General features: G+C 47.2%; 1 protein-coding gene across 2 annotated transcripts in view; it reads left to right on the forward strand.

Moving 5' to 3' along the window:
* The window catches only part of AHRR (aryl hydrocarbon receptor repressor), a 1406519-nt gene that overhangs the window by 1215762 nt on the left and 163429 nt on the right, over nucleotides 1-27328 (forward strand). For both annotated transcript variants that reach the window (XM_069620459.1, XM_069620460.1), the window contains exon 8: nucleotides 4538-4737. In XM_069620459.1, the coding sequence (XP_069476560.1) occupies nucleotides 4538-4737 (200 nt within the window). The remainder of the gene's footprint in view (nucleotides 1-4537; nucleotides 4738-27328) is intronic.

Here is a 27328-nt window from a genome sequence, read left to right on the forward strand (position 1 = left end):
TTTATCGCCGATTCATCCCAGGTTTCTCCCAGATTGTGCACCTGATCACTTCTTTATTACGAAAAAACAACAAACTGCCCCAAAGGACAGAAGAGGTAGAGAAGGCCTTGCAGGAACTCAAGAACAGATTTACATCAGCCCCGGTGCTACGACACCCCCGCCCAGATCTCCCATATGCAGTGGAAACAGATGCCTCCAGCATGGCAATGGGGGCTGTTCTTTCCCAAAGGGATCCCGAAACAGGCCAATTACATCCCGTGGTATTTTGGTCACGAAAATTTACTGCACCTGAACTTAACTATGCAATAACAGACAAGGAACTCCTAGCGATGAAGGCAGCCTTTAAGGCTTGGCGGCATTATCTCCTACGTGCCAGACATACCATCACAGTAATCACCGACCATCGCAACCTACAATACCTCAAGACGGCAAAGGCTCAATCATCCCGTCAACTCCAATGGGCTTTATTTTTGCAGAATATGATTACCTAATCACGTACCGACCTGGAGTTCAAAACGGAAAAGCCGACGAACCATTCCCGCATGGGTATTGATGAGAACACATATTCAATCCCAGACCCGGTGGCGATTATTCCAGGTGACAAACTACTAGGACTTACAACAACGTTATCTCTAGACGAACTCCAAAAGGAAATTCGGCTCCTAATGAACACCGAGGCTCTACAAGACTGGACCACTCAAGGTGAACATTACACAACAGAGAACCAACTCCCATATTTCAGAGGGCGTTTATATCTACCGAATAAGGCACTACAAGAACAAGTAATTTCTGGTTATCACGACCCCCTGATAGGACACCCAGGAATTGGCTAGACCCTAGCCAAGGTGAAAAGAAATTATTGGTGGCCGACCTGGCGAAAGAACATTACGCAGTTTACTCTGTCATGTGGCATTTGTGCACAGAATAAATCCCAGAAACAAAGACCTGCGGGCCTTCTTCAACCCCTGGAAATTCCACGTGCACCTTGGCACACACTCTCCCTCAATTTCATCACATATCTGCCTCCCTGTCAAGGGTTCAACACTATCCTAGTGGTTGTTGACCTATTCTCTAAAATGGCCCATTTCATTCTGCTTAAGGGTCTACCAAATGCATCCAGTCTGGCAAAGGTGTTTTTAGAGCAAATCATACGATTACATGGTTTCCCCTCATCCTGATTTCTGACCGAGGGTGTCAGTTTGTGTCTAACTACTGGAGGAAGAGTTGTGCAATTGCCCAAATCGATATTCGTCTGTCCACTAGTCACCATCCCCAAACTGATGGCCAAACGGAGCGGACGAATCAGACACTAGAGCAATGCCTACGGTGCATGTTACATCAAGTGGAAGAAAGCTGGAAAGATGTGCTGTGGATAGCCGAATATGCCTACAACAACTCGCTACACACCAGTACCGGACAGAGTCTATTCTATACCGTATATGGAAGGCACCCATGTACTTCCGAATTAGATACCCCCATGGCCTTGGAAATGCCCGCGGTGAAGATTTTACATACGACCATCACTCAAGCCTTCAAAGAGGCAGCAGAACACTTGATCCAAGCCAAAGAAAGACAGAAAAGATTCTCTGATCAGCACAGAAGAAAAGCCCCAGACTACCAAGTCGGAGATGAAGTCTGGTTGGCGTCTCGGCACGTGCCCATAAGAGGAACTCGCACATTTCGTCCCAGATATTTAGGGCCCTATACCATGAAGGCTATTATAAATCCCGTGGCAGTAAAACTAGCTTTACCACCAAATATGCAGATCCATCCCGTATTCCACCTGTCACTCTTAAAACCTGTTCAGCCTGGAACTCATGTCAAAACTCCACCAAATCCAGCACTGGTTAACGGAGAACCCAAATTTGAAGTCAAGGACATCCTAGATTCTAAACTCACCAGGTCCAAGTTATATTACTTAGTGGACTGGAAGCGATACGGCCCTCAGGACAGGACATGGGAGCCTAGTGAGCACGTCCATGCGCCACGCCTGGTAAGAGGATTTCATCAGAACCATCCAACCAGGGCCTGACAGAGGAAATACCTTGAGAAGGGCCTTAGGGGGTAGTGCTGTCACGATCCATGCCCCTGACCCCCTCAGGTATAACAGCCCCCTGGCAGCAGTGGGGCTAAAGCCCTTCACACTGGCCCCAAGGGCCTTGAAACTCCATCAGAAACATACATGGAGTCAGTCCTGGTGCCTTTGCGCCAGGCTCATTATCAGGAATAAAGTAATAGCAGTTTTGGACCTTAATCCAACATGGAGGCCTATTACAAAGCTCAGTTCTTTAGAACCAAGCCATGCGGTCTAGTGTTTTGGGTGTGGCTGGGCCTGGAACTACTTGGCCTGGAACTACTTTACCTGGGCTATTTAAACCACACCCAAACAGCAGAACACGCTTCGCATTATTCTGCATTCCTGCAGCGTAACGCTCACCGTTTCCAGCTCCTGCTCATCTGCTTCTCCGGCGGCCCGATCCTTAAGCCCTAGATCCGGATTCCATTAATAACTTGGAAGAACAAGAACAGCATTAGCGAGCAAGAACACATACCTGTGAAGTAACCGGCCTTGAATCCATCCTGCGCTTCGCTTACCTCGCCCATCTCCAGAGTTCGTGGCAACCTGCAAAGGTAAAGAAACAAGGACAGCATTAATAACAATTCTTACCTGGGCAAGCAGCGAGTCCTAGCAGCACCCTGCACTTCTCTTACCTCGCCCATCACCGGATTTCACCGTAACCTGCAAGGGAGAAGGAACAAGGTCAGCATTAACAAAAAACTTACCTGCGCAAGTAGCGCTTTGATCGCTCATCTTTCCGGAACATCACCTCAACCTGTACAAAGAAGAGAAGAGAACACAGGTTTGCAATTAACACCAATAAACAGTGCAGTGCTCCGCGCATCAATAACTCACCGTGGTCTTCGCCATCGGTGCAGCGACTCCGAAATCGCAACCATCCCTGTGAAAACAAAAGAGATATTGTTAAGGAACAGCATAGTGGAGGAAGACTCAGAGAAGACAGAGAAAACAGAGGGAAAGAACAAGAAAGAATAAAGACGGAAAAGACATTATAACTCACCTGGAAGACAGCAAGCAGAGTTGGAGTCACAGCTAGTTTGTACCCGACATAAGGGCACACGGACCAGTGAAGCAACTAGGTCCATGGAACGCCTGCACCAACCACGTGCCCCTGCACAGAGACGCAGGACGGAGAGTTCAACGCACAAAAACCTAAGGCGCTACCCAAAGTCTGGCACATAACCAAGCAGAGAGGGGTCCAGGATAGCGCTTAGACCTCCATCCAGTATCGTGTGGCGCCCCCGTGGATACCAGGTGAGCGTAACAAAATCTGTCATCGTTTCATACACTAGGCTTAGCACTTTTCAGTGGTATTGAGAAAACATTTTTGTCAAGGAGAGTGCGTCCCTCTGTGCACCAGAGTTCCTGCCTCCTCAATCTATTTCATAATGTATACAAGCTACAGGGCATTTCCTATGTTTGACATCCCTGCTAGTTCATAGATGTGTGGCTAATTGCTAGATGAGAGGACAAGCGCCAGGAGGAAAGGAAAAATATCTACTACTTGCCAGTTTCTGCTCTCGAAGCCTAAAGACATGTGACCAGACATTAGTTACTGTTTTACCTCTTCTGTACAAATGCTAGAAAATATGAGACTGTGGGTTTTAGCTGTAATTTGGCCGTCTGTGTCCCACTTTGGTTTTATGTATGTTGATTTAAAACACAAAAATAACCGTTTTAACAACATTTTTTTTAAAGTGAGCAAATGCATTAGTGAACCATGGTTACCACAATTTATGAATAAGGGATGGAAATTAAAAGTTTTACCCGCACTTTATTTGGACAAGTAAGAGAAATAGCTTGACAATATCTCTTAGATACTTTAATCTTTTAGCTGCTTTGTACCTGCTTCAAAATGTGACTTCTGAATGACTGCAAAAAGTGTCCATCAGATCAGTATTACCCGCCACTGAAATCTGTATTAAATGATTCTATTTGTGTTCTCTGTTCACTTGCTCCTCGTGATTCCATCTCATCTTCTTTGACTGATCTAGGATGGCTCTCTTTCAATCATCGTTTCAAATTTAATTTTCTATGTGTACTTTTCAAATCTCTCCACGGCCTTGCACCTCCTTATCTTTCCTGTCTCATCTCATTCTACTCTCCTCTCGCCCACTTCGTTCTGCTTCTTAATGTCTTCTTATAGTTCCTCGTACCCCTGTGCTCAATCTCGATTCTGCTCCTTCTCTCTTTTGGCACCCTTAGACTTGAATACGCTCCCATTTTCTCTACATTCCATCACTGTTTATTTATCCTTTCGGGTCGCTCTGGGATCCTACCTCCCGTTGGCTGGTTAATGAAGGCTACTGTAATCACAGATATATGCTGTGTTTAAAAGGCTAATTTCATTTTATTATACCGTTTATGTTCTTATGTTCAGCGCTTTGGTGTAAGACGCGATATAAAACAAAATAAATACAAAATACAAATATACCACTCTTTCTGTTTCCTCTACAGACCATGCAGTTTCAGGGCAAATTGAAATTCCTATATGGACAAAAGAAGAAGGCTTTTTCAGGCACACTCGTCCCTCCGCAACTGGCGTTGTTCTGTGTTGTTGTGCCTCTCCTGATCCCATCCCTGACTGAACTAAAGATGAAGAGCATGCTGCTGAGGGCGAAGTACAAAGCTGGGTCAACATCAAGCTTCGATACCAAGTACGTGTACATATATTTAACATGCTTAGGCATACCTCTCAACTCACACACTTTTGGCAGGTGTCACCCGCCATGCAATCTGCTGATTCACCCACCAAGCCCCGTAAACGCCCAGAAACTTAAATGGGCCCTCAGCCGCCAAAAAAAGGAAACAGGTGTTTTCACCCGCCGTAGCAACACTAACGGTTGAGAGCTATGGCTTTGGAATGGTGGAGTACCTCACATTAAACAGGAAGGACATGGAAAGCCATGAATGCAGATTATAACATTTTATAAATTTAAAAGCTCCTATCTTTGGATCCTCTTTTCTTTGCCTACGTATACGTTGTAGTGATCCAGTGCCAGGGTCACTTTTCCTCCCCCGCACCTGTAAATAATATCTAATTACTACACAGTATTCAGAAAATGTATTTCTCATAGAAAGCATAAGGTAGTGCGCCTACTTATCCCTTTTCTTTTCTAAACATGCAAAATGGGGAGACTTGGGTGATACCATTGAGTCAGTCTGTGAGCTGCGATGGCCTCTTTGGTTGTCTTAAGGGGATCCATTCCCGACACGGTCGCTAATTGGATGGCTCCTTTGATAAATCTGTTTGCCCTCTCCACAAGCCCATTGGCTTGGGTATGATATAACACTGCTTTCTTTTGGTAAATGTTGTGTTTCTTCAGAAACAGTTCCATGTCTCTAGATATTAACTGTACCACATTGTCTGTCACTAACTCGCTGGGGAGCCCTTCCCTTTGAAAGATGGCGGTAAGAACTTCTATCATGGTGCCCGTCGTAATGTTGGGGACGAATTCTGCTTCGACCCACTTCGATAGGTAATCCACTAGCACAATGCCATAACGATGTTCGGGAGCCATTGTTTCCAGTGGTCCGATAAAGTCCAGGCCTACTTTTGACCATGCAGCTTCAGGGATTTCTGTGGGAATCATGGGCGCTTCTCTCGATCATTGTACGAATCTCCTGATCCATGGAGTGCCACCAGTAGGCTTCTCTCACTCTGCGTCACATCATGGTGTTTCCTAAATGGCCTGCATGGGCTCTGCACAGGATGGTTTTCCTCATACCTGTGTGCGGGGTCACTTGTTCAGTTTTCATGATTATGCCGTCAGTTTCTGAGATTTCATCAGCCACTTTCCAATATGGTCTCATTCCTTCTGGTACTGCCCTTTCATAGGGCCATCCTATTTTGATCCATTCTCTGATTCTCAACATGGTGGGGTCTTTCTTGTCTTCTTCCGTCCATTGTCTCTCGTTCAGCTCTAGGTAGACTGGGTCTGTGAGATCTGTAATGGATGCTACAATGCATTCTTCTTGCAAGAAGGTGGTGGCATTGTCTTTTCCTTTGTAACGCTCACCTGATTCCCTCGGAGGCGCTGACCCGTTCTGGACTGCTACAACTTCTTCCACAGTAAAGCGTAGTGCTTGGAAGATGGACTGGACTGGACCCCCAAACCTCGTCTGTCTGGCCCGTAGAATAATCCTTCTGTAGATGGGAAAAGGGAGTTAACTGTCTGCTAGATTGTGTGTGAGATTCCCCCCTTTTTCCCCTTCTCACCCTCCTCGAACCCTAGCTGTGCCTTCCGCAGACTCTCACCTTAATTTCTGTATGGACGAGCTCTCCATCCTGCTTCTGACGCAGGGGCGTGTAGATTTCCAGTTACTTCACTGGATCTCGGATTTGGCGAGGGTTCGATGTCTGCTTGCCTTTACCAAAATGCTGCCGTAAGTATATAGTTCAAAAGATCAAGTCTTATTTGTCCCTTGGCCTTTGTTTAATTTTCAGGGACTAGGTGAGGAATCCGTGTGGAGGAATGGATTCACCGAGGTAAGCTCAGGTGAGTACTTTTAATGAAGGTGTGCCGTAGTGGTTTGCTCCGACACCTTAATGAGTGTGTCTTATTTCCCCATAGGGGCCGGGGTACGGAAAAGCCAGAAAAGCAGCTCCGACCCGAAAAGGGAACTGAGGTCCCAACAAAATTCAGGTAAGACTTAAGGTGAGTAATCTGTCCTTTTGCAATTAGTTCGTTGCTCACCTTGTTTTGTCCTTTTTCTCCGTAGGTCTTGAATGCGACCGATGTCGCCTATGGGCGCTGAAAAGGTTGCCGGCGCCACGTGAAGGTAAGAGGAAGCGGCACGGCAGCGTGAGAAGCGGAGCGCTTCTAACTATTGTCTTTCTTTTCCGTAGGTGCTGGGATGCGGCCGATGTCGCCTATGACCGCTGAAGAGCTAGACAGCGCCACGTGAAGGTAAGTGGAAGCGGCGCTGCAGCGAGCGATGAGATGCGTTTCTAACCCTTGACTTTCTTTTGCAGGATCGACGGAGTGAAGAATCCGGATGCTGGATGAAGGTAGGTAATGTCCTAATGCTTGCCTTTCTCTCCTTGCAGGTGTTCCAGGTGCTGGCGGGCGTGGCAGGAGCCAGGATGCAGGAGCCGACTCAGTGAGCGTCCTGCTGCAGATGCAGAATAGCGCGAAGCACGTGTGGCCATCCGGGCGTGGTTTAAATAGCCTTGGAAGAGCTTCAGGTGAGTGTTCTTCCACTGGCCCCACCCGAGTAAGAAAAGAGTTCCTGAAAGAAAATAGTTCCTCCCCAGCCTTAGTTGGCTTGGAGCTTCAGACAGCATGGTCTGCCTCGGGTGAGTATGCAGCATGGTCTGCCTCAGGTGAGTTCACCTAAGCATTACCATATGTTCTGCCATGATGAGCCTGGCGCCTATGGCGACAGGACAGATGCCTTTTATGAGCCTGGCGCCAAAGGCGCCAGGACAAGGTCCAAAGAGCCCCTATAGGGGTTTGCTGGGTCCTGCTTGGTGAGTATGAAGTCTGCTTCCGGGGACGCTGGGCCTGACCTGGCTCCTCGGGAGCAGGCATCATGACATCTTTCTGGCAACCTTGACATGCAGTCTGCCTGCAAATTCTTCCACCCTGAGTTTTGTTGTACCTCGAAAGTATATTCTTGCAGTTTGGCTTTTGAGCGTGTCTCTTGCAGTCGCAGATACTGGCCTTACTTTGTATTTGACTGGGACTGCGTTGGCTTTAAGTATTATTTTGTGGATGAAGCCTTTGATGTGTCCCGGCCCTTCCAAAAATAGTTTTGGGTTAATCTTCACTAGCTACCGGGCTCCTCTGGAACTGACTTGATAGTACTTAGTCCTCTGTGCTGGGGTCTAGCTTAATCTTCAGTTTTGCCTGATGATCCCACCCTAATACTGCTGGGCCTTCTTGGCTGAAGTAAACTTTAGTGGTGGTCTCCCTCCCTTTGAATTCCACTTTTCCTTTGATGTAGCCCAGTAGGTCAATGGATGCGCCTCTGTGCCCATCATCTCCTTGTATGTGCACAGGGGTATTATAGTTAAATCAGAGCCCGAGTCAGCCGTGACTCTTGTTTCCAGTCCATTTATTTTGATGGCACAGTGGGGCTTTTCTCACCTGGCCCTTGGGCTGTTCACCATTATAACAGTAGGCCTCCCCTCTTCGTCAGAGGACGATTCCCTCTCCGTGATGGGTTCAGGGTTGACACTGGTAACTTATTTGTTACGCCATCGGCACACTATTGAGAAATGTCCAATCTTTTTGCACACTGAGCATTCTTTGCCCCTTGCTGGGAACTCTTTGTCAAAGGCCAAGTGTTTCATGCTGGTGCACCTGTGACAATTTAACGGTTCTTTCTTTGCCCATTTCCCTTCTCTCGTGTCGAAGATCGGCTTCTCCTTCTTTGGGCGGAAAGCTATCGCTTGTACTTCGGCCTGGCTGCCCACTTGCGTATTCTTTCCTCTTACCTTCAGTCTCTTCCACTGCTCTCGCTATTTCAACGGCTTTCTCCAACTGCAGTTCTTTCTCTAGAATGAACTTGTTTTGCACCTTTCTGCTGTTGGTATGAACCACCAGCATGTCGCAATCAATCCTTCTGCGTTGTTTCCGAAGTTACACAGCGCCGCCAATTCGCGCAGTTTGGTCTCATAATCATCTACTGGTTCTGATGCCTCCTGTTTGCGGCTGTAAAACCGTATCCTGTGTAGGACGGTATTCTCCTTGCTGGCAAATCTTTTGACTATTCTTCTGATGGCTTCCTTAAATACATCATCATTGTCGCCGGCCACTGCCTCCGGGGTGAGACTTTCAGACACTCTTTGGCCTTCGACGCCCAGGGCATTTAGTAACATTGCTCTGCGTCTCGCTGCCATGTAGCCTGCACCACCCGAAGTCTCTAGTGGTGAATAATGGCTGCCATTGTGGCCACGGGATGGCTACCTGGTGTTTGCAGGAATGGCGGTGGTGGTGTTGCTCCTTGCATGGCGCCGCGTGGGTGTCAGTGGTGATCCTCGTCGCCAATTATGTTATATAATAATAGTAATGATACACAGGAGGCTGCTGGGTTGCTTATGAGGTTTCTTTATTTAATCCTGGACATCATCTTCTTATCTTCATAACAACTCTGCTTCCTAAGAATGGACAACAGACCCTGCAACTCTGCTCCACATGGGTGAGTCTTTAGTCTCTATGTATATGCCTAAGGTCAGTCCAATGGAGGAGCGCATAGGAGCTGATGTTGCTCTGTGGCTTCTCTCCGGCTCTCTCCCTGCCGCGCGCGAAGCGTGGGAGCCGCACTTCCGCTTTCTGCCGAGATCTTGCGAGACCCAGAAGTCTCCCGATATCTCTACAATGGGCTCGCATAGGCTAGTAGCTATTCAGCTGTGGAGGCAGTGTTTTTTCGAAAAGTGCTGTGATTTATGAGCTGAACGTCCTATCCGCCAAGCTCTGCAAGCGTGATCCTCTCTGGAGATAGACGTGGCCATGCAGGGGGTTAAGACTGCATGGGATTTTATGAGGTAGTTCAAGATCAAACTATTACTTCCTTACGAAGAGTCGCATGCTCCCTGAAACCAACCCATAAAAATAGTATGTATATTTAATTGTAACATATTTGCCTTTTTTGTTTTTTAAATGAATAGGCAGTTCCACAACTGTGAATATGTTTAAATGCCCCTGGACTACGTTCCAGTTCCTGCTCAGACGAAACGTGTGCATTATACCTAGGTTCGGCATTGTTTACCTTTTCATAAACTGCAAAAGAAGAACAGGCTGTGCCATCTGTGCTGTCTGCTCGCCAACATTTTGAGCCTGATTGTGGGAGGTAAAGGGTGCTGGTGATCAGCCCCGGTTCTTGGTGTGGGCGGCTGCCAAGGGCACATTTACCCTGGGGGTGGAGTGGTGCAGCCCCTGGAGGGTGGAGTGGTGCAGCGATGTGGTCAGCCGCCGGGTTAGGGGTGGCACTCATGACGTGAGCCTACCCTCAGGAGGGTAAACTCACGCCATGAGCTCCACTTCCAGCACAGCCGAACCCCAGCCTGGAAAAAAATGCTAATAAAAAAGCACTTAACATGCTCTCGCCAACCTGACTTCCAGTCCCAGACGCCTGACTTCCTGTCCCGCCCCAGCCACTCATTGATTGGCTGGGACAGGACAGCAATATTTTTCCAGGCACGATGGGAGCATCGGCTGACGATGGCGAGTTTTAAGGTAAGTGAAGAGTGAACACAAAGAGTGTAGTACTGCCTAACTCCTCTTTGTGCTCATTCGGCGCTCACTCCCCTCACCATCTCCCATCCCCCCACCCTTCCAAAAACACTGCTGCTGTCCCTTTCTTCTTTTCCCGATCTTAACCCCCCCTCCCAAAAACACAAGTGCTTCCCCATCCACCAAAGTGCCACCATGCCCTTTTCCCTGCCCCCTCCCTAAAACATCAGTGTTGTCCCTGCATCCCTGCCACTTTTTTTGCACCAGCACCCTTTAACCCCTTTTCTTGTGCCGAGTCTCCATAAGCCTCTTTGCTTGCCCCATTCTGTTTAGCCCCCTTTCTTGCCCCGTTTTCTTGTTTAGCCACATTTCTTGCCCCCAATCACATTTGGCCTGTTTTCTTGCCCCCCACTCCTGGTACCGATTGGCCTCCTTTCTTGCTCTATCCCCATTTCTTGCCCCCTTTACTGGTTATCTGGGGAAGTCACCAGAGCAGGTTTCGACTCACCTTGAGGACACCTGCTTGCTACTTCATAGGTTTGGCTTCTCCCTGAATTTCCAGAAGTCTCACACTAGACCAACACAGAGGCCCCAGTTCATCTCAGAGGTCCTGGTCACTCAGAAGTAAAAGACTTCCTGCCACCCCCGAAGAGGAGAGAGTCGCCAGTATCAGGCAAATGGTCGTACTCTTCCAGAGCCACAACAGCTTGCCAGCGGCCTCCTTCCTCTGCCTTTTAGGTCTCATAGCCTCCTGTATGTTTCTGGTGCCAGAGGACAGGTTCTGAATAAGATCTCTGCAGTGGTTGCTGAGAAGTTAATGGTCCATGTGGGACATTCTCAGGGTGTTGAGGTCAGTAGCCATCAATCTAACTTGGTGGACCAGCAGATACAACATGATGGCAAGGGAACCTTTCTGGCCTCTGTGGCCCCAAGCCAGGGTGGTTACGAAAGGGTTGCTGAAGGGTTGGGGTGCTGACTGAGGATCTGCAGGTGGACGGCCTTTAGTCTTCAAAGGCGTGCTGATAGCACATCAAAAGGCTTGTGGTGCAGGCGATCAGGCTATCCTTGACAACCTTTGCACCTTCTCTCGGGGGGAAGCATGTCCTGGTCATGACAGGGAATACGCTGGCCATGCATTACCTGAACAAACAGGGAGGTGTGCATTCCCTTCCCCTTTTCAGGGAGGCAATGAAACTAGAGTTCTGGTTGTTGTTAAACCAGATCTCCGTTTCAGCAATCCATCAGCCGGGAACAGAGATTGGGTTGGCGGACGCTATGAGCGGGCAGAGCACAGTCTTACACAAGTGGGAAGTGTGCCAAGAAGTTCTCAAGGAAAACTTCACTCAGTGGGGTACACCGACAGTGGACCTGTTTGCTACGAGATACAACAGGAAGTGCAGACAGTTTTGTTCAAGGGAATTCTGACAGAAGGGTGCACTGGGGGATGCATTCTGGGTGGAATGGGACTTCGACCTCCGCTATGCCTTCCCTCTGATTCCCATCATCCTGTGGGTTCTCATGAGGTTGAGGAGATGCCGAGCAACCATGATCTTGATCGCCCTGGATTGGGCGAAAAGAACATGGTACTCGGAACACCCGGAACTGACCATCCGCCCACCTCTCCGGTTGCCTTGTCGGCCGGACCTCCTATCCCAGTCGGAAGGTCAGGTACTTCACCCGAACCCGGAATCCCTCAACCTACATGCGTGGCTCTTGAAAGGAAGAGATATGATAACTGGGACCTCTCACAAGAGGTGCTTGAGGTGTTGATGGCTGCACGCAGACAATCTACAAGATCTCTGTATGCATGCAGATGGAGAAGATTGTAGGCGTGGTGCAGGAAACGTGAGCTGGACCCTCTCTTGTGTCCCAACCCTTCAGTGATGGAATTCCTTCTATCACTGGCCTCCTCAGGCCTTCAGGTGGCAACACTCAAAGATTACTTGACGGCTTTGTCTGCTTTTAAGAGGTCTCTGGATCAGGGATCTTTTTTCATGATCCCTTTGATGGCCCAATTCCTGAAAGGCCTTGTGAATAGGTTCCCGCCTATTCCTTTTGTAGTCTCGGACTGGGATCTTAACTGAGTTCTTACGCTCTTAATGGCAGCTCTGTTTGAGCCTATGCATTCATGTTCAATCAGATTGCTCATATTAAAAACGGCCTTCCTGATGGCTATCACGTCTGCCAGACGTGTCAGTGAGCTAAAGGCGTTGTCTTATAAATCACCAGTTCTTCGTTCCTTCAAAGAGAAGGTATCGCTCAAGGTACGGCCTGGATTCCTACACAAAGCAGTCTCGGAATCTCATGTGTCACAGGGGATTTACTTGCCAATGTTCTCCCCTCCTTCCCATCCTTCTAAACAGGAGGAGAGGTTGCATATGTTTGAACCTAAAAGGGCCCTTCGTTTTTACGTGTCAAAGACAGATGAGATCAGAAGGGCGGACCAACTCTTTGTGGCATTCTCCCTCTCCAGAAAGGAGTTGGCTGTTTCCAAGCAGTCTATCGCCGAATGGATAACTCTCTGCATTGCTAAGAGTTATCAAGTAGCAAGGAATGATCTGCCACCAGGAATAAGGCGGCATTGCATGAGTGTCATGGCAGTGACTTCAGCCTTGCAAAGGGGCGTTCGGGTGAGAGACATCTGCCGCGCTGCAATGTGGTCATCACTTTACACATTTACCAAGCACTATTGCACGTGGTGCGGACGCCCGCTTTGGCATAGCAGATTTGCAGAACTTAGTTTAGAGACTTTCATCCCACCTCTGCATTCTATACTGCTATGGGAGTCTATCTGATGAGGAATCTGTGGGAGAAAGCAATCCATTGAAGGAGAAATTACTTAACGGTAATGTTCTTTCTATGGATTTTTCTCCTGCAGATTCCTCACCACCCTCCCATCTGTCCTCGTATGAAAGTGCTCTGCAGTTATTGTGAATAGGCTTTTGTCAAGAAATGAGGCGATGAATGGTGAGTTTCCAAATTTAGTGTTCAGGACTTTTCTTGCCTGCACTGTTCTTCACAGTTATGTTACAGGCCTTTTTTGGCATTGAAACAGAAGTTGTGGCTGTTGTAGCCGAATCCTTGGATTCCTCTGTGAAAACAAAGAAATAATATGAGGCTGGGTAGCCCAAAAGGAAATACACCAAACACAGGTTACAAAGGTCAAAGACAAATCAGATAGGTATCGGCCCTCAGTACAACACAGCAAACTCCATCGTGGTTCGGTGTGCTCAGTGAGTGGGAATATTCATTGAAACAGTCAGGCTTTTATACAATTTTCAGCCTGCTGTCCAGCCCTACTGCGGGTTAACTATTGCATAAATACATTACTGATCTAGGGTTTGTGCCAGGTTCTCTTCTAATTTGTTTGTCTATATGTATCTAGTTCATCTTTGGTTTACACATCAACAAATCAAAATGGCAACAGTGTATTCTCTAGGTTTAACATTAAGCCTTAGGACATAGTTTATACAATGCAGTTAAACAGGCGTTCCCATTCAGTTATTCAAACGACATTGCAGTTAATATATGTTCATAGATCAGTTTCATTGACACAGGTAATCCATTACACACAGGTCAGCAAAGGACAAGGTCTCAGTTCATGACCCTAACAAGTGGCCTGCAGGCAAGTTAAATATTAGCTGTACACAGACGTCATGACGGCGTGTTCTATTCTGAATGACATCGTCCACCATTTTAACTCACAGGGTGACTTTACAGGGAGAGAGAACCTAAAATGGCGGTTTACATTGATTCTAGGGTCAGGACCTTGCAACATGAATTTCTTCACAAGTAGCTTGTTAGCAGCTTGGCGTAGGCCAATATACATATATTCATAGCAATAGAAGGCACAGTATAATTTCCAGTTTGACACCTCCATGGCCGATGATCTCAGGGGAAAAAAAGATGGGGGAACGGAGGTACAGGGGCGGAGTGACATAGTATATGTATGGCGACCAACGTCACATCCGGAGTCAATGAGCTACACGTCGAGCCAAGAGGGATTGATGTCCGAGTCGAGACACACTACGCCCCTTGTCGAAAGAAATTCCGAGCAGCTGTAGCTGGAAGGGATATCCGTCTGATGAGGAATCTGTAGGAGAAGAATCCATAGAAAGAACATTACCAGTAAGTAATTTCTCCTTTTCCCCTGCCCTCACTTTTGACTGCCTCCGCTTTAACACTTTACCCATCATGGTCACATCCCTAACACAGCTGGCTGTACCGCCTACCTACACTTAAAAATGTCTAATGTTGGTTGTCCTTAATCTATGTATGTTCACCCATATATTGTCCATGGTGACTGTTCCATTTACTCCCCCCTAAAACCTCGTCAGAGTGTCACTCAAACTCACCCCATTGTAAGAATCTCACTGTCATATCTGATTTCTTATCTATTGTACGTTCTTATTTGATCAAAAGAGCATTGTTCATCCCTGTATAAATAAAGAAGAAGTGCTTAGAATTCAGACACTCACGATGCCACACAATAGATTCAAGAGTGAACTCATGCCATATCTCGTGAAATCAGCTTCATAGCTACAGACAAATTCCAGCATAGTCTCTGAAAGAAAAGGGACTCTAGAAGTAAAATGCTCTGTCTTCTAGGAGCACAACAGCCACAATATATCTGGTGGTGATCGTGCAAAGAGGAAGGATTTGATATAAAAGGTGTAATATAGTGGAGCAATTTAAGTAAAATTCCCATTCCGATCAAAATTACTTTGTACCCCGAATGTTTACTCGGTCGGAGTACTTGCTGAGGCCTGAGCGAAACTACATGTCCTAGTGCCATGCCTACTTCTCAGGTGAGAGTTCCATGTGTTATACCTCAGAGGATGTGAACTAGAAGTATGCTTGTTTACCTTAACTAGCTTTGTGTCCTCGGGAAAAAAAAAATCACTTATGTTATATTAGCAACTTCCGGTGATCCTTTAGTTTTTCTGTTGTGGCCTTTGTCACAGGTGAATAGATGTTCTAATGCCACAATTACTCATCACTGATTTTACTATATTCCTGCTGTGCGGAACGGAGTTAGCAACTGGCGGCAACGCAGGTAGGTATTGGCGCATGTAATTTCTGTACGTAGTGGTTGCAGTGTCCCCTTTTCTAGGCCACTTGTATTTATTATTTTTGTCGCCCTCATTTAAGCTCCTCTTCCTTATGTTTTTGAGGTTATCTGATCTGTCAGAATGTACCATATCACATGTGTTATGAACTACGGTGGCGAGATCCGCAGTAGGTATTTTCGAATTGCTGTTACATAAAGTGTGACACAGCAAGACTATGGGGGTCATTACGACCCTGGCGGTAGGGGGTTAACGGCACCGTTAACCCCCTACTGCCCTATTACGAGGTCCCTTAGCTGGTCCCACCAGGACCGGCTGGTTTTACCAGCCTGTCTTAGTGGGACCCGTTAAGGGACCATGGAGCTAATAACGGGCCCGCAGTTTGCGGGCCCGTTATTAGCTCCTTCCCCATTCCCATTGAGCCCGATGGGGGCTCGAATGGGAATGGGGAATGGTTTTCTGAATGGGGATTTACCGGGTCCTCCAAGGTTGGAATGACCCGGTAAGTCCCCATTCAGTAAACCCGGACCCGGACAAGGGTTTGGAGGCAGCCATGGTGCTATTCCCACCATGGCTACCTCCAAACTCGTAATGACCCCCTTTGTTTTACTTCTGTTTTCATGTCATGATTTAGTTTGCTTCTTAGTACATTTATTTTTCTTGCCTCCCACTGCCTGATTTCCACTAGTTACTGTGATCTCTCTGGTATTATAGACAAATGTAACTGAGTTAAGAGATGTAATTGGCACTTGTTGCATAGAAATTGTGGTATTAGGAGTTTGCTTGATTGCAATTCCACTGTGGTCAGATGTATGTTTGGTCTTTTCTTCTTCATGATCGCTGGTCAAACAGACCAGAGAATTACTCGAGGTAGTAGGGGATGTGTAGCCATGTAATAGAATTCGTTATGATACGAGCTACAGTTGTCACTGGTTGTGGAGGACTCCACTGCTCAAGTATACTATTAAGCAACAGCGTGTGATTCTTAGTAAAGATTTCCATTTATGTGCCCATTCTCCCTCCAGTTGTGAACCCCCCCCCCCCCCCAACTTTTTGCTGGTGTCTGACCATCCTAGCCTGACTTTTACCAGTGGAGTCCAGCCTTCGGTTGTACTCCGCTGGGTTTTCGCTCACTTTGTTATGGGGAAACTGACATGCCCTTAAAGACAGTCAGTACTGGGAGACTGTTTCCCTTAGTCTTTCACTTTGTTGCTAGCTCTTAGCAACAGTTTATCAGTGCACAAGCTACCTTACAGTACACTGTGCTGGGGTCTTACTTTCATTTTTAAGGCCCTAGACACCTTCAGAGGATATTATGGTAGATGTACAGATGTGTCTTAGACAGAGCTGGTGGCAGGTGTTCATTTTCACATATGTTTAACCCTTTTCTATGGTCCATACAGCGTTTACCACATTTGAATGGCCATGCCACAAGGTCCTTTGTTCTGTCATTTGGGCATCTTGTCCCTTTGCCTTCCCCAGGTCGAGCAGACCCGGAAATTCTTTATTTGGTCATGCAGACCCCTGGGCAAACCGAAGCTTTTGCAGGCTTCTGCATGCCTTGCATGTGTGCCTCGAGCATGGCTGGACTGTCTAGTTCCAATACACATCCTGGGTACAAGGATGTCTGGTGTGCTGACAATGACTGGGACCACTGTGGTCCATGTTTGGTCCACATCTGGGATGGCTGTATGTGAACAGATCCCTCACTGTGTCATCTGCGTTTTGGAGCGAAGGATATTCTGGATAAGATAAGGCATCTTACACCCATACCAGGTCGTTCTCTTGAGTTTTAACCAAACATAGGAAAGGAGCCAAGTATCCTGAAACCCAGGAGTAAAGCCAAGGAACCGCAGGTGACCCGCTGGACGGTTTGGCACCCTGAGCCCGCAGTCATCCCGTTGTACCCCCTGTTTCTGATTGAACTTAGAAGGTCTGCAAAGGAGCTTTCACCCATTGGAATAGTGGGACTAACTATTCTCGGCACCTCCAACTTAACCTGTAAGCAAGCCTTCTTGAAGTGTTCCTGAGCCAACCAGTGAACTGAACCAGCTTGCACAGGACCTTTGCCCTAGACCCACCGCCATTGACACTTACGCTTTTAAGACTGTAAACTCTGGGTATAAGGCACTCTCCACCGAGTTTTGTACACCTAGCATTCCTAGGTCTGGAATTAGGAGAATAAACCTGAACCCGAGCATATGTGGTCACTGTGTCGCCCAGCCATGGTGAAGAACTTTGTAAGTGCCTTTCTGTAGTGCCCCTCTATGCCCTAAAACAAGCTGCAGTGGAATTGGCCTGATCCCTTCATCAGGAGCAGAGAAATGGCCACTGTCCTGCCATAGAATTATCCCTTGAACGCAGCCCCTGGAAGCCGCAAAGGTGCACAATTGCAGGATTCCAACCTGCAACCGAAGTGGACTTGACTGCCGAAGTTTGGTCCGGAGTGCGCAGAGGGTCAGTGAGTACTTGCAACCCTTACCGGTGGCCCCTGGCGCATCCAGCCATTTTTCACGCACAGGTATCCCCACAGGGCCACTCTCCTTTATCGAGGTAGCTTGCGCTACTGAGATATTCCCAATTCTTGGATCCTGTTCTGCCCTCTTGGGGAGACCCTCCTCGAATAGTGGGAGCTTATTCTTCACTGCCTTACCTGCCTTCCTGAGCTGCTATAGCCCCTGCAAGAGACCTTGTTTTTGGCCCAACCACTCAATCGCGTGCATCAGCACCGAAAGTACTTTTGAGCACAAGCCTCCTCTCATCTTAGGGTTTGGACTGCCTCTCCGTTAGGGTTTGATAAGTGAAGGACTGTCTAAACGTTTATGCTCCCTTTCTTTGCAGGTTGTGGACCCTTACTGTGCGCTATTCATTTAATAGTGTTGTTTTGGTTGAGTTATTACTGATATTTGCTTTGTGTTTGATTTAAAATGCCTTTAATATATGTATATGTATTTTTGATATATACACCTGTCAAGAGTAATTTGTAGCGTCATTTACTGTGTGTGCTCATTGTGGGCTTCGATCACTCTCACCCCTCCTGAGACCTATTCCCCACACAGCATTACCAGCGAGATCAAGATACAGCCTAGTGCCTCCAGCTGAGATCATGAAATGCTGATATGTAAATTCATGATTGTTGAATCATCTCTCTCGTCTGCGTCATTTAATGTATCGTCCCGCGAGCCGGCGGAATTGAGGGTATGTGGGAGTGGCGGGATCAAAAATCTTTTATTCAGGAAATCCAAACCAGTTTCATGCAAAACAGAACCATTTTCAATGATTGTTAGTGGAAGATGAACATTAGGTAGTTCTACAGCAGTTTCAGAATGTAGTTTCTTAGTCTCCGATACTAGTAGTGTCAAAGTTTCTTTAACAGGATTTGCCTGAATGTGTCAAAATGATCCAACATCTATGTGATTAGGTGTATTGTGTGAGGAGAATGCAGTATCTGCATCGTGGGATGAATCATTTATAGACAGCAATGTCACAGCAGCAGCAATATTGTGGTCCACTTCGATAGCCCTACGTTGCGAGTTCTTGGTAAAGGTAGATACAATGGAACTCGTCATCTTGCTGCCTAACCAGACAAGTGATGAGAATAGCTGGTCCTCTATGTTAACATGTGCCGGAGTGATTGAAGGAAGAGCAGCTTCAGGTAAGGGTGTAAAAAATGAATGATTTCAAGTGTTGTTTTAGTGTCTATCAGGGCAATTTGTCTAGTGTTGTTTTGGCTTTGTTGGACATTGTGCCAGAGCCTTTGGCAGCCATGGGCTTCTAGCTGGTCTATATCATGTAGAGTAGTGACTCCTCTGTGCCTGTGCATTGTCCAGCCTGCTGCACTGTGACCCAATACACTGCAAGCAACAGTGAGAATAAAGTGTCCCAACTGCCTGGAGTCATTGAACTTCCTATTCCAAGTTTGAGAGCCACTGATACATACCTCTTGTTGGCTTCATTGAATACAATGTAGCCATATGTCCTTTGTTGTAGAGATACGCATCTTACCTTTTGTGGTAGAACCTGGGTATAGAAATCCCATCTTGAGGTCCCTCTTCGTAGCAAGCCTTCAATTAGTATCTTAGAAATTGTGTGACAATAATAATGCTAAATATGGAGCTCATTATACCCTATGGGATAACTTTTGTAACTTTTAAACTCCCTCAGGGAACCCATAACTGTATGCAATTATTCCTAGGATACGGATGGACCTATTAAGATAGTTTTGCTTTGTGTTGCATTATAGGTTTGCAAGACTTGTGAGATACCTAACATCTTCCCTCCTCCACCAACTTAAACAGTACTGTATGTAACAGGTAATTTTGTGTATACCTGTTTTGATCTAAAGTGCGATGGGTTTCTGAATTGAACACCAATGTTATACTGTGTGTGTGTGTGTTTGTAAATATATACCTACAGAGAGAGATACACACATATAATTGTTTTTACTGTGTGTGTATGTTTTTATACTGTTCTTCTTGTTTTCTGATATTAATACAGCTGTTTCTTATAATAAATAAGTATATTATTGATACATATCTGTGTAAAAAAGCCCCTTGTCCATAGGCCAGGGACAGTCACAGGCAGGGCCCACAAACCCTCCAATAAGCTTTTGTCATATTGAGTCACACCCCGTGGGCTAAAAATAATCGCCAGATACAAAGTGTCAAAAGTAACTGTCAGTCCTGGACTTAACTGGAGAACCCTTCCGCGACTCCTCACCTCTTTCCTCCGAGGAGTAAGACTGGGTCTCCGATGTGTCTCTTCTCCAAGGTCTTCTTCTCCTTCTGGCACTTCTTACTCTTATCCTTCTTATCGTGTAGATAAGGACGGGCTCCACTGGAGGCCACCTTGACCGGATATTACTTCCTGACCAAAGGGAACCCCAGGGAGCCAGCCTCAATAGCAGGGAAAAAGCTTCTAGGCACCAAAAAACCCTGCAACAATCAAGTACCCAGTGGTAAACGGAAGATGGTACTCTTCAGTCTTGAGGAGGCTGTAGTTGTTGGCCAAAGGTGATATGCCCTAGAGAATTTGGAAGTCTCAAGTCAGCTAATGGCAAGCTGAATGTGAATAGTTCATCAAGCACTGCTGAGGTAAGATATCAACAACGATGTATGGTACAATAGAAAAAGGAAAGGTACCAGTAGGGACTACAGAACAGTAAGTAAGTGGAAACCAGAAAGCCAGAGCGGCCACAGCGGGTGCAGGGGCACAGAAAAGGCAGAGCAGATAAAGAACCAGAGAGCCGAACAGTCCGTTACAAGAAAAGCAGAATAAGGGCTAAATTCAGAAAAGCAGCAAACCGATGAAAAACAAGAGGGCGTACCTGGCGGAGGGAGGTACCAGCCGAGACAAAACCTTGGGTGAAACACAAAGCCAGGAAACTGAGTAAAGATGCAGCGGAAGAACAGAACAGAGCATAAGCAAGGCCAAAGTAAACAAAGACAGGAATCCAAGGGGGGAAAACAGGAACTACGGACAGAACTGCGAGAGGCGCAGCAGCAGTGTACCAGGAAGAGCGGGATACGGCGCACTGAACAGGAAGCACGGCAGCTAGTTATGGTAACGCCGTATTGCGGCCATGGCCATGATAGTTGAGGACTAGACCGCATTCCCTGCTTACTGGATTGCCTTTAGAGTACCGGTTCCAGCCAGGGTTACGATACATCCAGACCTTGAGGCTTCGATGATCTGTCCTTAGCTCAAAAGGTTGAAGCGAACCCTGCAGAAGGTGCCTCCACTTTTCGCAGGCCTGCTTAATGGCAAGCAATTCCTTCTCCAGGATGGAATAGTTCCTTTCACTGGACGTAAGCATCCTAGAATAGTAGGCAGTGGGGTGTTCCTGATCATCTGAAGATATTTGCAGGAGGGCTGCTCCTAATGCCCCGTCTGAGGCATCTGTTTCCAGGATAAATTGACGTGTCTGGTCAGGTTGTACAAAGACTGGGGTCGAAGTTAATAGGAACTTCGGCTGCTGTAAAGACTGTAATGTGGCTCGACCAAGATGGAACTTTACTCCCTTCTTTAGTAAGGCAGTAAGAGGAAGGACTAAGTTGGAAAAATTAGGGATAAAGCGGCAGTCAAAATTTGACGGTCCTAGATACCTCTGTATGTCCTTCACACTCTGGGGCTCAGGCCACCTTAGTATCGCTTCCACCTTACCCGGGTCCATCCTTATGCCGTAGTTGGACAGGATATACCCCAAATAGGAAACTGAAGCTGCATTAAATTGACATTTTTCAGGCTTGACGAATGACTGGTTTCTTTGAAGCCGGTAGAGTACTTCCTTGACATGGTTCTGATGCTCAGTAGGGTTAGCAGAGAATATCAAGATATCGTCACAATACACCACCACTGAAAGATATAAAAGATAAAGAAAAATCTTGTTGATGAATCTTTGAAAGGCTGCCGGGGCATTCACTAGGCCAAAGGGCATTACCCTATATTCAAAAAGACTCAAGGGAGTTCTAAAAGCAGTCTTCTATTCGTCCCCCTCCTTGATCCTGAGGAGATGATATGCACCCCTGAGATATAATTTGGTGAAAATGGTGGAACCTTGAACAGCCTCCAGTATGTCCCAGATCAAGGGCATGGGTTATCTGTCTCGCAGGGTGATGTGGTTGAGGCCCCTATAATCGATACATGGACTTAATTCAGATGTCACTTTTTTAGGTAAGAAGAATAAGGACGCCCCACCTGAAGACCTTGATTCCTGGATGAGACTGTTCTGTAGGTTAGCTTCCAGGTACTCCTTGGGTGGCTTTCTCTCAGGCAGAGAAAGCGGGAACATTCTTCCGAATGGGACAGTGGTCCTTTCCTGTAGTTCCAGAGCACAATCTTCCGGTCTGTGTGGGGGTAGCAACCTTGCCAGCTTATCTTCAAACACCTCTGAGTATTGTTGGTATTCAAGTGTATGCTCGAAACCACTGATGTAGATAACTTGATCTCCTGACCCTCCTGGGTTCTTTTGACTTGGTACTGTAGGCAGTGTTGTTGACAAAAGTCGGAATCAAAACTCAGAGCATTCTTAGCCCAGTCTATGTGAGGATTGTGTCTCCTTAGCCATGGAATTCCCAGATTTACAGGGCAGTGTTCTGCTCTGATGACATCAAAGACCACTACTTCCTTTTGCTTTCCCATCTGTATAGGAATGGCGCCCGTTTCCATCACAATAGGACCAGAAGAAAGAGAGGTACCATCTACTCCTTCTACAGGAATGGATCTTGGTTTGCTCAAGACTGATATGCCTTGCTCCTTCACCCAGGAGATATCAATAAAGTTTCTGGATGCCCCACTGTCCAACTTGGCTAACACTTCCACTGTCTGGACAGGAGTGATCTGCATCTGTATAAGGAACACCATTAATCTGGAGTCTGGGGTTGGACTTAATGCTTGAGTTTGGTTGCAGGGTTGTCTTCGGATTCCCCCGATTTCTCCCCTGCGTAGCATCGGGGGGAAGCGTTTCCCTTCCTCACGGGGGGTACTTCCGGACAATTTTCTAGAATGTGTTTTGAGGAACCACAGTACATACATAAGCCTAGTTCTCTTCTTCTCCTTCTTTCCTCTGGAGTTAGTGGACCCTGAGCAGCTACTATCTGCATAGGTTCATCCGTAGGGCGGTCAGCTTGGGGAGAGTCCTTGGTCTGAGGTAGGAGGTCGGCCACGGGTGAGTAGGTCAGCTGTCTTCTTCGTTCCTGTCGCCTTTCCATCATGCGGAAGTCTATCTGTAGCGTCAGGGTAAGGAGTTCCAGGAAAGTGGCCGGGTGTGCTATTTCGAGCCAACTCGTCCTTGAGGTCTTCGTGGAGCCCTCTCCTGAATATCGTCTGCTGAGCTGTACCTGGCCACCCTGCGTTGGCTGCGATCTGCTGAAATCGGGACACATAAAACTGAACCTCTGATCCACCTTGTCTGACATCCAGCATGGCTTCATATGTGGAAAACAACACTTCCGGTCGTTCATACCTTTCTCGAAACAACATGGGAAAATTGAGTGTAATTCTGTAAGGCTGGATCATTATTTGTCACTAGGGGAGTAGCCCAAGCTAGTGCATTGCCCACTAGATTAGAGATAAGGAATCCCACACGGGTCCTGTCATTTTCGTAAGTCCTAGGTCTGAAGGAAAAATAGACCTGACAGGCATCCATGAATTCCTTGTAAGTCTTGGTACTGCCATCATATTTTCCAAAAGATAACGGCATGGGTGGTAAATCTGCTCTGTCCTCGTTACGCGCGGCCACCTGTTGTCGTAGAGCTGCGTTTTCGGTTTGTAAATTCTGCATCTGAGTGCTTAAGCCCTGAATGGCTGCCACCAGCTCTTGATATTGTTCCAAAGATGCCATAGGGGATGTTAGGCGTCGTATACTGTCAGTCCTGGACTTAACTGTAGAACCCTCCCGCAAATCCTCCTCACCTCTTGGGAATGGGGAAGGGGCCATGGTGAATGGGGAATTACCGCCCCACCAACCTTGGAATGGGGCGGTAATTCCGCCATTCACCATGGCGGATTCCGGCATGGACCATGGTGCTAACACCGCCTGGGTTGTAATGAGGCCCAATGTATGGTACAGTAGAGAAAAGGAAATGTACCAGTAGGGACTACAGAACAGTAAGTAAGTGGAAACCAGAAAGCCAGAGCGGCCGCAGTGGGTGCAGGGGCACAGAAAAAGCAGAGCAGATAAAGAACTGGAGAGCGGAACAGTCCGTTACGAGAAAAGCAGAATAAGGGCGGAATTCAGAAAAGCGGCAAGCTGATGAAAAACAAGAGGTTGTACATGACAAAGGGAGGTACGAGCCGAGACAAAACCTCGGGTGAAACACAAAGCCAGGAAATCGAGTAAAGATACAGCGGAAGAACAGAACACAGCCTAAGCAAGGGTGAAGTAAACAAAGACAGGAATCCAAGGGGGGAAAACAGGAGCTATGGACAAAACTGCGAGAGACGCAGTAGTGGTTTACCGGGAAGAGCGAGATATGACACACTGAACAGTAAGCACGACGGGTAGTTATGGTTACGCCTTATTTCGGTCACGGCTATGATAGTTGAGGACTAGACCGCGTTCCCTGCTTACTGGCCACAATCTCCAAGGTTGCCGTATGACAGCAACTTGCATTGAACGTGGGGAAACAAAAGTAAAAACAATCGGTTGACCTGCCCCTCTGAACACTGTGAAAGTTACATTTTTGCAAACAAGGCCCAAGTATATCAAGTTCCCCTATTCACTTACCTGAAGGTTTTGAGAGCAGTAATTGACATTTTAGGAAAGCAGAGCATTTGAGGGAAACAAGACATAGAGTAATAGTTAACAGGTGGTGGGGGGATGTTTCCTACATATTCAGGGCTACTCTACAAGCCACGATTCACAGCAGGGCTTCATGTGCCCTTGAACTCCAAGCCCACCTGACCCTGAGCATAAGGTGCAATCCTAGAGCAAGCCATGCCCCATAGCCCATGCACAGCCAATGTCCCACATCACCACCCCAGGGGAGAAGAGACGGACCTTTAAGAGGCAGCATGTCCTGCCAGATGCTGTCAGTACCTGGTAGTGATAGGAGGTGGAGGGCTGCAGAACCTAGAAATCCCCAATGGCGGAGACCGGAAGTGTGGAGAGCCCGAAGGTGGGGACTTGAAAAGAAGGGCGCATGTGTGGTAAGGTGGGAGAAGCATGGGGAGACTTCTTATAGAACAAAGAGATTTGTCTGAGTTGGAAGAGGGAGATTTTTGTGAAGAAAAGGAAATATCTTGTAGAAACAGTGGGGAAAATATTGGATTTTTTAGATATGGAAAAGGGGGAGATTTAGTTGGAGCAGAGAAAAAATGGTATCATCAGGGAAAGGGCAATGAGGGGTACCTCCTTAAAGAGGAAGGAAAGAGAGATACTATATCGTGGAGTGGAAGGGGAGAGATGTTGCTGGTGAGAGAAAGGAGTGAGAACCATCTTGGTGAGGGAGGCAAGAGATATTGTTTGAGGGAAGAAAGAGGGCGATACCATCTGGGAAAGTTACAAAGGGAGATATTGTTGTTGAGTGGTAGGGGAAAGATATAATCTGGAAGAAGAAAAGCCAATACCTAGGAGGTGGAGGGCATTGTTGTGAAGAGGAGAGAGAAAACTGAAAGTTTGGAAAGAGCTGGGAGTGGAAGAGAGAATCCAACAAGACAGAGAGGAAAAGACTATGTTGCTAGAGAGGGGGGTAGTACCAGAACATGTTAAGGATAGGAGAGAAAGAGGGACCACTCTAATAGTAGAAAGGGTAGGGAGGCTCAAGGTGGACATGTTGGTCCAGGGGAGCGTGCACAGCCTGAAGGAGGACTGAGACAGTGGCCCTTTGCCAGGGGACAGGGAGGAAAGTCCAAGAGCAGACAGGGTGAAGGAGGACTTAAGAGAGAGCGCTGTGTGGATAAGTGGGTGGGTTTGAGTAGGACCATGCTGCTCCACTGAACCACACCAGGGTGTGCCAGACCAACATGGAAAAAACAATGCTCGGTCCACCATTTTAGGAAGACCTCAACATTAAACAAAGTAAGACATCCACAGAAAACACCTGGAAGGGAAGCAAACTATCAGACCGCAGCAATAAATGTCTGCATGAACCATTAGTTCAAAATCCCAGAAAAAAATCGACCATCATGGCAGATAATGAGGAGGTCAGAGGCACTCCATCAACGATCCCTGAAAGGGGAGAGCCATCCTCTTTGAGGAAGAGAGATTTTGTAGACACTTCTTTTTCTTGTTTTTTCACACCCGCTATCTGACTTGGGGATTCATTGGACTTTGGGGACATTAAACATCTCGATATGGAACCTTTGAGAAGCCTGAAGGCGTCTCACCCACTAGTCCCCGGGGATCTGTAATCCAGGTGGCCAGGACACAGCCATCGCTATTGGATCCAGTTCCTGGGGGTGGAACAGTGCGTGAGGATCACCTGGATGGGGGAGGAGTCCTCTGGGAGCAGAAGTGGGACACCGATGTGTGAGATGCAGTACCCCCCTTCCCTACAACCCCTTTTCCCCCATCCTACCCCGTAGGATACTTAGAAGCTCTACCCCACTTTGCTGACACAAACACTTTCCTACACCGTGAAAGGCAACAGACTAACACCAGAGCCGTTTACCCGATATGTCCCAATACAAGGGTCAGGCAAACCTATGCACACCTGACAGCCCTTTCCTACAAGGAATAAAGGCAGAGCACAAGAGCACACTTTGTGCAAGGCCGAGCGAATGAGAAACCAGCCATATCGGACCGGCAGTTCGAATAGAGGATAAAGGCGGTGAGACCTGGAGGGACGAAGAAAGGGGAACTGCCCTTGCCCTTTTCAGCTCGGCCCCACAAAGCCTCCGAAAGGAAAATCATAAGACCGGGAAGTCCAGATGGCGTGTGGAGTGACAGGTGTCAATGGCACACAGGGCTCCCTTGTGCTGATAGCCTAAGTAGGAGGATGCACTTGCTGCTGTGGTGCCATCCTTGACTCGCAAGACAAGAAAACTGACAGTTCAGCAGTCGGTGAGTCGAAGAAGATAGATAGTAAAACTGAACTGTGCTGGGCCTAAGGTTGCAACAGCAACCTTGTTGAACAAAGAACCTATGTAAATGAACTTGAAAGAATCCCCAGTAAAATATTCAGAAGCAGAGTGGTGAGGTGTCGCAGGGCGCTCATTCAAAGGACTCGAACTGAAGACTTTTTTGGGTTGTGTTTTCTTTTGTTGAAACTACGAAAGCCAAGAGGCCTTAAGAGGCTGAAGAGAAGTGTCAACGTGGTCCTACAAGGGTCGGGCAAAACCTCTTGTATACTCGAAAGTTTGACAGTCTGTGTGTAGCCTGGCAGGGAGATTTAAGGAAAGCCTGCCTGGGGACTGAGACCCAGACTTCAGTAGAGTGAAGAACCTAAGGGGTCTAAAGAAACTGTCTTGCAACTGTGGCGAGTGTGAACCCGACCAAGGGATGCCAAGAAAAAGCTAGGGAAGGGAACCCCACTTTCTGATGAGATGAGAAAATAATG

Source organism: Ambystoma mexicanum, chromosome 5q, assembly GCF_040938575.1.
Source record: "Ambystoma mexicanum isolate Mex_15411 chromosome 5q, UKY_AmexF1_1, whole genome shotgun sequence".
Taxonomy (NCBI): domain Eukaryota; kingdom Metazoa; phylum Chordata; class Amphibia; order Caudata; family Ambystomatidae; genus Ambystoma; species Ambystoma mexicanum.